At 60.6% G+C, this 12,540-nt stretch overlaps 1 protein-coding gene and 1 long non-coding RNA gene across 3 annotated transcripts in view; one reads left to right on the top strand and one right to left on the bottom strand.

Moving 5' to 3' along the window:
• The window catches only part of FZR1 (fizzy and cell division cycle 20 related 1), a 29,722-nt gene that overhangs the window by 8,205 nt on the left and 8,977 nt on the right, over nt 1-12,540 (bottom strand). For both annotated transcript variants that reach the window (XM_030935211.1, XM_030935213.1), the window contains exons 2-6: nt 4,661-4,763; nt 1,433-1,558; nt 1,243-1,306; nt 1,025-1,152; nt 336-418 (exon numbers count right to left, since the gene is read on the bottom strand). In XM_030935211.1, coding sequence (XP_030791071.1) covers nt 336-418; nt 1,025-1,152; nt 1,243-1,306; nt 1,433-1,558; nt 4,661-4,729 — 470 coding nt within the window. In that variant the 5' untranslated portion in view covers nt 4,730-4,763. The remainder of the gene's footprint in view (nt 1-335; nt 419-1,024; nt 1,153-1,242; nt 1,307-1,432; nt 1,559-4,660; nt 4,764-12,540) is intronic.
• On the top strand, nt 2,671-9,428 carry LOC115899051. The gene is made up of 4 exons (XR_004058653.1): nt 2,671-3,153; nt 3,699-3,872; nt 6,634-6,879; nt 7,505-9,428. It is a non-coding gene; the product is annotated as an uncharacterized LOC115899051 (long non-coding RNA).

The following is a 12,540-nucleotide window of genomic DNA, read 5'->3' as shown; positions in this document are numbered from 1 at the left end:
CGGCCCCACAGCCCTTCACCCTCAGGTGTCTGGCTGCCCTGGGCCCCCTTCCACAGCTATGCTGGCTCTGCTGCTCACACCTCCTCCAGGCAGCCCTTCCTGACTACACTGCCCCGTCTGAGGCCAACACTGCCAGGCCATGGTGTGCCCTCGGTGAGGAGGTCTCTGGGCCGCTCTAGGCCTGGTGTACACTTCTATTACTGACTATGGCCTCATAGGGAGCTGGGCCCCCTCCACTCTAAGGACTCCGGGGGAGGACACATCACAGCTCCAGGCCACTATGCCCTGGGAAGCCCCCTTCAGCCTCGCCCACCAGGACCCACAGGGACACCCACCTCTTGTTGCTGACGGGAGACAAGGAGTAGGGAGACACGTCATTGCCATCATCGGGACTGGAGCGCTTGGTGCTGAGGGAATACTGCAGAGTGGGGGACGCGCCAGCTGAGCGGACGCCCAGGCCGTAGGACCCTCAGAGCTGGACCCCAGCAGCCCACACTCCTGGTACAGCTCATAGCCCTAAGGCAGGCGCTAAGACCCTGTGCAGAGCAGCTGTGAACAGGAAGGCGCCTTCCCGGCAGGGACTGTGGGCCCCCACCCCTTCCGCCCTCTCTCGAGGGAACCAAGCCAGGCTCTGTGTGATTCTGCCTTCGGGCTCCCAGATCATGTGGACAGAGTGCGGCCCTGCGGGAGCACCCAGTGCCGCCTCCTGCGGGCAGGACCCCACCGTCTCGGGTATTCGGGACCCCAGGTAGCATCGGTGTGGGGACAAAAAGCCCAAGAAGCTGAGCTTGGATTCCTCCTGCACCCACACTTCCCAGCTTACCTGCTGGGCCTCCAGCCTCAGATCCCAGAGGACCAGGGCCGCTGGCCTGGCTAAGGAGCAGGGTCAGGGTCCGAGGGTGGGAAGCCGGGCCATGGCCGGGCCCAAGAAAGAGGCTCGGGGAGGCAGAGCTGGTGCCCAGGAGGTGGGGGCTGGGGAGGCTGCCACTGGGAACCAGTTCCTGCGGGGGTGCCACAGGCTCACCGTGAACAGACCCTTCTTCTCAGGTGTGGAGGGCTGTAGCCTGCGATCCTCGGTCTGCGGGTCCTGCACCTTCTCGATGCCAGCACCCAGCAGCTCATTCTTGAGCAGGGCAGAGTAGGCCAGGCCATCTGTGGGCACCAAGCACAGTGAGGTGAGGTGGGGCAGGGCAGGGCAGGGCAGGGTGGGGGCCTACAGGGCGGATGGGCTGGGACCCTCACCTTTGCCGTTGTCTGAGGTGGCGTCCTTGGCTTTCCGGTTCTGACTGGGAGACTTCTCATTCTCCTGCAGGGAGGAGAGCAGAGAGGGAGGGGGTGAGGTGCCTGCTTGTTCCTGGCCTTAAAGCAAGGAGGCTAGGAGGGGCCCTGGGCCTCCCGGGGGGTCCCATCTCCTGCCCGGCCGGCCCCTCACGTTGATCCTGTGAAAGTTCACGCTCCAGTTCGCTCCGGCTCTAGAGGGGATGAAGCGGTCTCCGTGCTTGCTGGGCGAGGACACGGGGGAGCTGGCAGGCGTCAGGGTCCGCCGCATCTCCGTGACCTGAAGGGCATCAGTGGAGGGCCTGTTCTCAGCACTGAGAGCCCCCGCCGAGAGCGCCCCCAAGCTAGCCTCTCTCAGCCTCTGGCCACTGAGCAAAGAGGGCTCCGATCTTGAAAACCCAAGTGGAGCCACACAGTCACTCCTGGTCAGGGATTTATGTGCCAGAAGCCTCCGAGAGGTGCCAGGCCCACGGGCAGGCTTGGCCTCCCAACGCTGCCAGGCAGGAGGGTGGAGAGGGCAGGACCATGGGACGGGATGGAACGGCAGGAATGGGGGCCATGGCAGAGGGGACAGAGCCAGGGAGCACAAGACCCCGACTGCCCTCCCAGCGCTGCGCAGATGCCACGCATTCACTGTTTCTAAAAGATGCTGGCCTTGATGGCACAAGACATAGAACAGCTGTGCCCAGAACCACCTGGGAGTGTGGTCCCCTCATCCCCATTTCCTGCCACCCACAACACCCGTCTAACCCTCCAACCCCATCTGACTGCCCCCGCGCCACCCACAACACCCGTCTAACCCTCCAACCCCATCTGACTGCCCCGGCGCCACCCACAACACCCGCCTAACCCTCCAACCCCATCTGACTGCCCCCGCGCCACCCACAACACCCGCCTAACCCTCCAACCCCATCTGACTGCCCCGGCGCCACCCACAGCACCCGCCTAACCCTCCAACCCCATCTGACTGCCCCCGCGCCACCCACAGCACCCGCCTAACCCTCCAACCCCATCTGACTGCCCCCGCGCCACCCACAGCACCCGCCTAACCCTCCAACCCCATCTGACTGCCCCCGCGCCACCCACAGCACCCGCCTAACCCTCCAACCCCATCTGACTGCCCCCGGGCCACCCACAGCACCCGCCTAACCCTCCAACCCCATCTGACTGCCCCCGCGCCACCCACAGCACCCGCCTAACCCTCCAACCCCATCTGACTGCCCCCGCGCCACCCACAGCACCCGCCTAACCCTCCAACCCCATCTGACTGCTCCCCGCCACCCACAGCACCCGCCTAACCCTCCAACCCCATCTGACTGCTCCCCGCCACCCACAGCACCCGCCTAACCCTCCAACCCCATCTGACTGCCCCCGCGCCACCCACAACACCCGTCTAACCCTCCAACCCCATCTGACTGCCCCTGTACCGTCCTTTTTCTACGAGGGGTCTGTTATGAGCTGACCAGTGTCCCAAAGCGGATAGTGTGAAATCCTGAGCCCTGCTACCTGGGAATGGGACTCCGTGTGGACACGAGTTTCTTGCAGAGGTGATTACACTCAAGAGGAAATCATTAACATGGGCCTGATTTGAGGACAAGCGTCCTCAGAGAAAGAGGGAAACACGGACACAAAGACACAGGGAGACGGTTCCGGGACGGACGCAGAGGCCAGAGCGATGTGGACACAGCCACGGATAGCAGGAGCCCCCAGAAGCTGGGAGAGGCGGGAAGGGTCCTCCCCTGGAGCCTTGAGTGGGAAGTGTGGCCCTGCCCACACCATGACCCCCGACTCCCGCTCCCCAGGACTGGGAGAGGTTCTGCGAGTGCTGCGTAGGCCCCGTCTGCGGCCTCTCTGGTGGAGCCCCAGGAAACACAGGTTTGTGTAGGATAATGTTCCGTCTGCTGTCACATCTCCCTGCCCCCAGCCTGTGACGCTGTCATGGCCCTGACACTTTGGAGGGTTCCAGGGCTGTCTCTCCACAGCCTGGCACTCCGTCTGGGTCTGAAGGTGGTTCTGTGTCATAAAGTCCAGGCTGTGCTGGGTGACTGCAGGGCGGGCCGGGTGCGTGGGGAGCTCTCTCACACCGCAAATGCCCGCTCCTCACCCATCTCCCGTTCACACCCTGGCCTGGCTGCATCCGTGAGACTCGAAGTACACTGGGGTGGAGAGTGCTGGGTCCTCGCACTGCACCCCACCCTCCACGCACTGCTGGGCCCGCAGGCACACAGGGTGCTCAGGCTCCCGCTGTCCTCCCGGCAGCCCCGAGAGCGCTCCGGAGGTCGAGGGCCAGCACTAGGGCTGCTCGGCGCTGTGGTGCCCAGACCCTCTCTGTGCACAGATACCCCTGTATTCACGCCCCTCTCTCTGAAATCTCTGCGGTTGCAAAGACCCCTCTAATTCTACGTCACTTTTTTCTGCAGTGGTCCCGTCCCTTCACCAACAGGGACCCTGCCACACCACGCAGGATCCCGGATCCGCCTCGCGGACTCTGCCCTGTGGGGACCTCGCTGCACAGGGGCGAAGGCGGCTGTGGTAGGCTCCCGCAGGTCCTGGGACCCAGGCTTTGGGGTCTGAAGCTGAACTAAGCCTTGAAGGTGAGCCTGCCCCAGGCCCACCCAATGCCTGGGCACAGAGGGTGCCGGTGCTGAGGAAGCCGCAATGGGGCAGCCCCTCCCCAGAGGCCCATGCCCCTCAGACCCGTCTGTGCAGGTCAGCCCATGGGGGAGGGACTCGGGACGACGGCAACTTAGTCTTTGAGAATGATGGCTCAGGCGTCTGTCACGGGGAGGGGCTGGTGGCTGTCCAGACTAAGCCTCATGCTATTCTGATCCAGGCTTCGTGTTGTACAGACGGCCAATGGGAGTCTGGCCCCTCAGCCCCCGGCAGGAGTTGCGTGGGGAGGCAGGTGAGGGATGTGGCTGTCACACAGCAAGCGCCAGCCCCGAGTGCCAGCCCTGAGACCCTGTGTGGCCAGTGGAGTGCCCGGAGCGCAGGGCAAGGCAAACATAGCTGGGCTGGGGAGGAGGGATGGAGCACAAGGAAGGACAAAGCCAGGTCCCCCAAATCCCACAGGGTTCCAGATGCACCTGGGGCTAGGAGACAGGAACGGGTATCCCTAAAGGCTCTGCAGGCCACCCCAGCTCCACCACTCCAGGCCTTTAGCCTCCTCGTCCATCTAAGCCCTGCTGGGCTCTGACTACAGCCCTGGGGGTGGCAGCAACCCCGACAGCCCGGGAGGCGGAGGCCCCATGTGACCTGAGGGACTGGGACCTGAGTGGTTCGTGGGGCTCTAGCGACAGTGGGAGTGCCTCAGGCTGCTGGCCAGGGCAGAGACAGCTGGGGGAGGGGGAGCCACAGTGGTGGGCGGGGAAGGGGCACTCACGCGTGGCATCGTGTTCTCATTCTGGATGACGATCTGGCGGAGCAGGCGCCGCTCATAGTCCTGGTCCATGGTGAGGCAGGGCTCGGCCTGCAGCAAGGTTAGCCTGTGGTGGGAAGGGCAGGAGAAGTCAGTGGGCAGGGCCAGTCACCCGGGGATCTCGGGCTCACCTGCACCTCCAGGCCCTGGGAGCCAGAGTGACTGTGGGCTCCTCCTGGCTCCTCTGTGGGGACCTCCTGCCAGCCCCAGCCTCATTCTGCGTGAGGCTCCCCTAACCCTGGTCTTGGTTGCTGCCGACAGACCATCCCAGCCAGTACATCCCACACCCTGTCCTCCTGGCCGGGAAAGGGGCTTTCTGCCCTGGAGGCCCCGGTAGGGAGGCGGGGGCTGGGAAGAATCCTGGAGGTCCCAGCAAGGACTCTTCCCTGAGCGTGGGCAGCCTCCATGTCTCGAGGCGCCATGGGGACCCACGTGCGTGTACGTGTGCAAGGGGGTTCGACAAGCCACACCAGCCCTAAGGCAGTGTGCAAGAGCTGGCCATGCACAGACCCCGGGCCAGCCATGTGGGTCCAGGCCCAGGTAGACCAGGCCACGGCTCCGGGGACATCTGCCTCCTGTGGACAAGCCACATCCGCATTCAGCTACAACCAAGGTAACATCCAGGGGCCCATGCAGAGCCCACACGGGACCAGGCTCAGCCAAACCAGGAAGGCCCCTCTAAGAGGGCGGCGTTTATGTTGAGGTGTGAAAAGAAGTGGCAGTGAGGAGACTAGCAAAGGACGTTCCAGAGAGAGATGCACAGCCCGAGGCAGGAAGGGGGTTTGCACGAGAACAAAGTGAAGGTCCGTGTAGGCAATGGAGATAGAAGGTACCCTAGAAACAACGCTCTTTCCACCAGGGCCAGCAAACCACAGCCCGAGGCCATATGCAGGCTGCTGGTCTGTAAAAACAGTGGTTCTTTTTGTAGACAGGGTCTCCATCTGTTGCCCAGGCGGCACAATCACGGATCACTGCAGCCTCAACCTCCTGGGCTCAAGTGTGGTGGCACGCACCTGTGGTCCCAGCTACTTGGGAGGCTGAGGTGGGAGGATCGCCTGAGGCTGGGAATTTCAGACTGCAGTAAGCTATGATCATGCCACCGCACTCCAGCCTGGGTGACAGAGCAAGACTCTGTCTCAAAAAAAAAAAAAGAAAAAAAAAAAAGTGAAAAAATTTACCTAAAGTTTACCATCTTGACCACGTTTAAATGTGCAGTTCTGGCCGGGTGCGGTGGCTCACGTCTGTAATCCCAATAGTTCGGGAGGCCGAGGCGGGTGGATCACGAGGTCAGGAATTTGAGACCAGCCTGGCCAACGTTGTGAAACCCCGTCTCTACTAAAAATACAAAAATTAGCCGGGTGTGATGGCGCATGCCTTTAATCCCAGCTACTCGGGAGGCTGAGGCAGGAGGATCGCTTGAACCCGGGAGGAGGAGCTTGCAGTGAGCCGAGACTGTGCCACTGCACTCCTGCCTGCGTGACAGAGCAGGCCTCCATCTCAAAAAAACAAAAACAAAACAAAAAAAGGACAGTTCGATGGCGTTAATCACATACCCGTGGTTGTGCAGCCACCACCACCGTCATCCCTAGAACTTTCTCTTCTTCCCAAACTGAAACTCTGTCCCCATGGAACACTCACTCCCTGTCCCTCTCCCCAGTCCCTGGTGACTTCTTTGGCAAGTAAGTTCCTCAACCATTAAACACAGAGGCTCTGTCAGTGATGAAAGCTTGAAAGCTGTGTCCCATTCTGCTACTGACATTAAGTGATGATAAAGTTATGTCTAAGGAATAGAAACCCACAGTTACCATGGGACCCAGCACTTCCTAGATACATACCCAGGAGAACAGGGAAGGCACAGGAACTGGTACACAGATGCTCACAGACGCACAATTCGTTAACAGCCAAAATACGGCAAAATCCTACATACGCATCCACAGGTGAGGGACGAACCAGCGCGGCCCTCCACACGCCGGAACACAACCCAGCCATGAAAGGAGTAAGGCTCTGACCCAGGCCACAGCGTGGACACGCCCTGGGGATGTTGCACCCTGTGAGAGACACCAGACACACAAGACCTGGGAGGGCCCTGGAGGAGGCCAACTCACAGAGACCAGGAGGGCGGAGGCGACACCTGCCTTTTTAGGAAACAGACACCAGAGGCAGGCACTGGCTTGCGTCACCAGGTAGGGACAGACCCATGCGGGTTTGGTGCTGCTCCTGTCATCCTGAGCACCACTCTGTCCTGAAATACTGAGGCGGTGGGCCTGATTGCCACCTCCACAGCCCCAGGAGGCCTCTGACGAGCTCCTGGCCTGGGGCTGGAGATAGGATCAACCGCAGGGCTGTTTCTTCTGCAAGAGCCCGCAGGCAGCGCTGCCTGGGCCTGCAGTCACGGGACACATGGGGTCCCTGGCTCAGTCACATGGGGCCAGGCAGGCTCTGAGGGACAGGAGCGTGCAGCCCACAGCCCTGTGTTAGTGGGTTTTCATGGCTTATCTCATGTCCCCTCTGCAAGGCCTCATGGACGGGGTGCCAGCGCCCGCCGCCTGTGCAGATGAGGACAGGAAGGCAGAGTGCAGAGCAGCAATGCCCATGGCCACATAGAAGGCTCAGGGCTCCCTACGTGGCTCAGCCCAACGCACCGGGTGGTCCACGCGGCCAGAGCAGTGGCCAGTAGCTCTCCCACCTTCCAGCCTGGCCCCCCCCCCCACACCGGGGCCAGATCACGTCACCAGCCTCCTCCCCACCCCCTTCTCCCTCACCCAGACTGGCCTCTCCCAACCCACATTCCCCACCGGTTCTCCACAGGGCACAGCCGCCTCCCGCAGCCCCAAAGGCCCACGTGTCCCCACCACACCCAATCACTCCTGGGCCAGCACTGGCCATTCCAGGACGAGGAGAGGCCTAAGCATCTGTCCCCAGTGAAGACAGCCTCTGGGGGACAATTTCCCGAGCGTGGAGCCAGAGGGGCTATAGAGACCTGAGCCCCAGGAGAGCGGTGGGTGTGGGACCCCGGAACTGACTCACATATGAACAGGGAATCTGCGCAGATCCTGAGCCCCCGTGGGTGTGGGCCCCCCGGGACCGATTCGCAGATGAAGGGGGATCTACACAGATCCTCCAGCACTTACAGAAAGGAAACCGCGGAGCAGAGGCCACTTTCAAAGGCAGTACTGTGGCATGAAAACCCCACCCTGGGGCAGGGGCTCCTGGGGGGGGTCTCCATTGGAAGCGCAGTGCTACATACAGGCCGTGCAGAGGTGGTGCGTGCAGCCACAGAGGACTTGAGCTGCGGCCGGGGGAGGACAGCTGGAAACATCTGCTTCACAGGCAGCAGCGCCCAGACAGCAGCCTGTACCCCTTGGCACACCAAAAACCAGGCAGGACCTGAACACTGAGCTTCAGTGCGGGGGTGAGAGAGCCGCTGCTCAGACTCCAGGAATCCCAGAGCCAAGAGGCGAGGAACTTGTTCAAGTCTAGCAAATCCGAGGCCAGAGGGAGGCCAGCCCTCCGCCCTCCTCGGGTAGATCAGCCACCACCATCGGCTCCATGCAGGTCGCTCAGCACTGACGGCTTCACAGGCCCCATGCAGCCAGCAGGCAACTCACCGGCTGCCGCAGGGCAGAGATGATCTGGACTGCCCAGGGGTGTAGGGTCCTGACCCCAGGATCTGTGCTTAGGCCACCTTGCAGAGCAGCAGGGACTCTGCAGGTGCCACTGAATGTTTCAGAGGGTGGCAGGTGTGGATGGGGCTTCCCGAGACACTTACGCTCCCCACGGTCCTGGAGGCCCTCTCTCTGCCCCGCCCCGTGAAGGGTGCCCTGCCTTCTCTCTTTCCTCTCTGTGCCCCCACGGCCCCTGACTTCTGACAGCCCCATACTGTGTTGGATGTGGTGGGGAGGGTCATTCAGTGACCAACACACACGAACGGAGCCCTCCCAACAAGAGGGCCACAGACCCACCCAACCACTGGAGTGAGCTCCCTACGGGAGGGGCGGTGGGAGAAAATCCAGCTGGTGGAGCAGCGTTCTCGGCAGCGGCTGTGCTGTCAGGAAACCCAGGAAACGCTTTTTTAATGGAGATATGGTCTCCTGCTCTGTCGCCCAGGCTGGAGCGCAGTAGTTTGATCATAGCTCACTGCAGCCTCCACCTCCTAGGCTCCAGCTACCCTCCCCCCTCAGCCTCCTGAGTAGCTAGGACCAGAGACATGCACCACCACGCCTGCTAAAGAAAGCACATTTGTAAAAGTGGCCCCCAACAACCAGCTGTCAAAGGAAAAGGAAGACGGACAACAGCACCAGCAGACTCCAAACCCCAGCACAGGACAGTCTCCCCAAGACCTGGCATCTCGCAGAGGGACCCATGGGCGGGGGAGCGCGGGTACAAGTGGAACAGCTCCAGGACTGCATTCCATGCCAGCGCCGCCCCCGCTCCACATCTGGCTTCGGGGGTGAGGCCCAGCCCTTCCCTTGTCCTGGTGGGAACCGCTCTGGCTTCTGTACCTTCAGCACCCTTGGCCAGGCCTTCTCCAAGAATGGAAAAACTTCACAATGCAAATCTCGTTCATTAGAGAACTTAGCTGCCAGGCGCAGCAGGAGGATACCAGGAGTTCGCGATCAGCCAACATGGCAAGACCCCGTTTCTACAGAAAGTACAGACAGAGGCACTGTTGGGGGCTGAGGCGGGCAGATCACCTGAGCTCAGGAGTTCAAGACCAGCCTGGCCAACATGGTGAAACCTCATCTCTACTAAAAAATAAAAATTAGCTGGGCATGGTGGCACATGCTTGTAGTCCCAGCTACTCGGGAGGCTGAGGCAGGTGAATCGCTTGAACCTGGAAGGCTGAGGTTGCAGTGAGCAGAGATCGCACCACTGCACTCCAGCCTGGGCAACAGAGTGAGACTGTGTCTCAAAAAAAAAAAAAAAAAAAAAAAAAAAAAGCTAGCTGGGTGTGGTGGCACACATCTGTAGTCCCAGGACTCAGGAGGCTGATGTGGAGGCTACAGTGAGCCGAGATTGTGCCACTGCACTCCAGCCTGGGCAACAGTGCAAGACACTGTCTCAGGAAAAAAAAAAAAAAAAAAAGAACTTAAAGAGTTTAGTTACAAATCACAGCATTTCAGATGACCCTTTTTTGTTTATCTTGTTTCACAGAGACCTTAGCAATGCAATTCATTTCCAGAGACCTAAGTGTGAGTCCTTCAGGTAAACACTGCACAAACAGAAGCGCCTTGGAATTTTTATCTTTTTAAAATTTTTATTCATTTATTTTTTTGAGACAGTGTCTCACTCTTTTTGCCCAGGCTGGAGTGCAGTGGTGCAATCTTGGCACACCGCAACCTCTGCCTCCCGGGTTCAAGCAATTCTCCTGCCTCAGTTTCTCAAGTAGCTGGGATTACAGGCATGCGCCACCACACCCGGCTATTTTTTTATATTTGTAGTAGACAGGGAGTTTCACCATGTTTTCCAGGTTGGTCTCAAACTCCTGACCTCAGGTGATCCACCCGCCACATCCTCCCAAAGTGCTAGGATTACACTTTGTGAGCCACAGTGCCTGACCAGAATTTTTATTTTTGAGATCGGGTCTCACTCTGTTGCCCAGGCTGGAGAGCAGTGGTGCAATTATGGCTCACTGCAGCCTTTGCCTCCTAGGCTCACGTGATCCTCCCGCCTCAGCCTCTGGAGGAGCTGGGACCACAGGCGTACTCCACCAGACCCAGTCACTTTTTGTATTTTTTGTAGAGACGGAGCCTTCCCATGTTGCCCAGGCTGGTCCTGAACTTCTGGGCTCAAGCAATCTGCCCACCTCGGCCTCCCAGAGAGCTGGGGTTACAGGTGTGAGCCACCGCACCTGGCCAGCAATTTTCCAGAATGAGAGAATGTAAACAAATGTGACCAGCAGCAGCGGTGGTAACTGCGTGCACTGAGGCATGTGCTGGCAGAGTCTGGTTGAGATTGGCTAAATATCATCCCCCACTTTCCCGGAACACTGATGCTGCCCTGAAGTCAGCACTGAAAGCAAGTACACACGACGCCAGCTGTAGCTGCACACGGCCCCTGGCACACATCGCTGCCCAGCAGCACACGGCTGCACCTCACGAGCCCTCCTGGGCAACAGAGATGCTGTGAACCAATGGCCCAGATGTTGGCAGGCGGGCGGCAGCTGTCACAGTGTACTGGCCACACAACTCACTCATGCTGCCAAGGCTGGTGGGCAAAACCACAGGGCCCAGGCCTGCCCAGCAGCCTGAGACCCAGCTCCTGTCTGTCCCTGCAGTGAGGGCAGGGGCGCACACGGCGGGTGTGCAAACTGTCTTCCCACCTCCGACATCTAGAGGGTCCTGGGTCCCGGGCCTCGGGCCTCCCAGGGCACCTCACCTGGACACTTGCCCGGTGCTGCTAGTGGCACACAGCTCAGCTCTGGGACCCCCAGCGACCCCTCCAAGCCCCTCGCTCAGCCCGCTGCAGGAAGAACAAAATCCAGAAGCCATAAAAAACATGGCTGTGGAATTCAACACCGGGAAAATTGGGAGTCCGCAGGGCAGACACTCCATCAACACAGTTAAAAAAGAGATGACAAACTGGGGGAGGCATCGGCCACCCACAGGAGAGCCCAAAGCAGCAAAGGACACCAACAGACCACACTGGGGAAGGACCCGTCCTCCCTCGCAGTTGGGAGCTGCCAGTCCAGCCGAGGACACCACCCTCCCGCCTGTCAGACGGGGGAGGCTGCAGGCTGGGGGACTCGGCCAGACGGGGGAGGCTGCAGGCTGGGGGACTCGGCCAGACGGGGGAGGCTGCAGGCTGGGGACTCGGTCAGACGGGGGAGGCTGCAGGCTGGGGGACTCGGTCAGACGGGGGAGGCTGCAGGCTGGGGGACTCGGTCAGACGGGGGAGGCTGCAGGCTGGGGACTCGGTCAGACGGGGGAGGCTGCAGGCTGGGGACTCGGTCAGACGGGGGAGGCTGCAGGCTGGGGGACTCGGTCAGACGGGGGAGGCTGCAGGCTGGGGGACTCGGTCAGACGGGGGAGGCTGCAGGCTGGGGACTCGGTCAGACGGGGGAGGCTGCAGGCTGGGGGACTCGGTCAGACGGGGGAGGCTGCAGGCTGGGGGACTCGGTCAGACGGGGGAGGCTGCAGGCTGGGGGACTCGGTCAGACGGGGGAGGCTGCAGGCTGGGGACTCGGTCAGACGGGGGAGGCTGCAGGCTGGGGGACTCGGTCAGACGGGGGAGGCTGCAGGCTGGGGGACTCGGTCAGACGGGGGAGGCTGCAGGCTGGGGGACTCGGTCAGACGGGGGAGGCTGCAGGCTGGGGGACTCGGTCAGACGGGGGAGGCTGCAGGCTGGGGACTCGGCCTCGCCAGCCCAGGCGTGGGGAGAGACAGCCACACGCACTCATGGTTGGCAGAAGCCGAAAACTGCTACGGCTTCAAAGGGAGGCAATTTGGCAATTGCTTCCAAAATTTAAAACATGTACATTCTCTGTGGTGTGGTATTTCTACTTCTAAGAATTTATCCTTAGAAATTCTGCATGTGTGTGTGCAGAGATGGAGTCACTGCAGCAGCTTGTCATAGTGGAAGGCGCAAAAGGCCACCAGATGGGGTGGAAGAGGCTGCAAGACCCACTGCACAGAAAAACGGACCATGCAGAGCACACTGCTCCCAGAAGGTTCGAAAAGTGACGAGTCATGGGGTAGGTGGGGAGAGGAAGGAGAGGACGGGGACCAGGGAGGAAGGAAGCCTTATTTCTCCTGGCACCCCATTTTGTACTTCTTGAATTCTGTATCACATGAACTGTGAGCTATTCAAAAAAATAAACCAGCGGGCAGAGATGGGCCAGGCGG

Source organism: Rhinopithecus roxellana, chromosome 8 (assembly GCF_007565055.1).
Source record: "Rhinopithecus roxellana isolate Shanxi Qingling chromosome 8, ASM756505v1, whole genome shotgun sequence".
NCBI classification, from domain to species: Eukaryota; Metazoa; Chordata; class Mammalia; order Primates; family Cercopithecidae; genus Rhinopithecus; species Rhinopithecus roxellana.
This window is presented reverse-complemented; position numbering and strand designations above follow the sequence as displayed.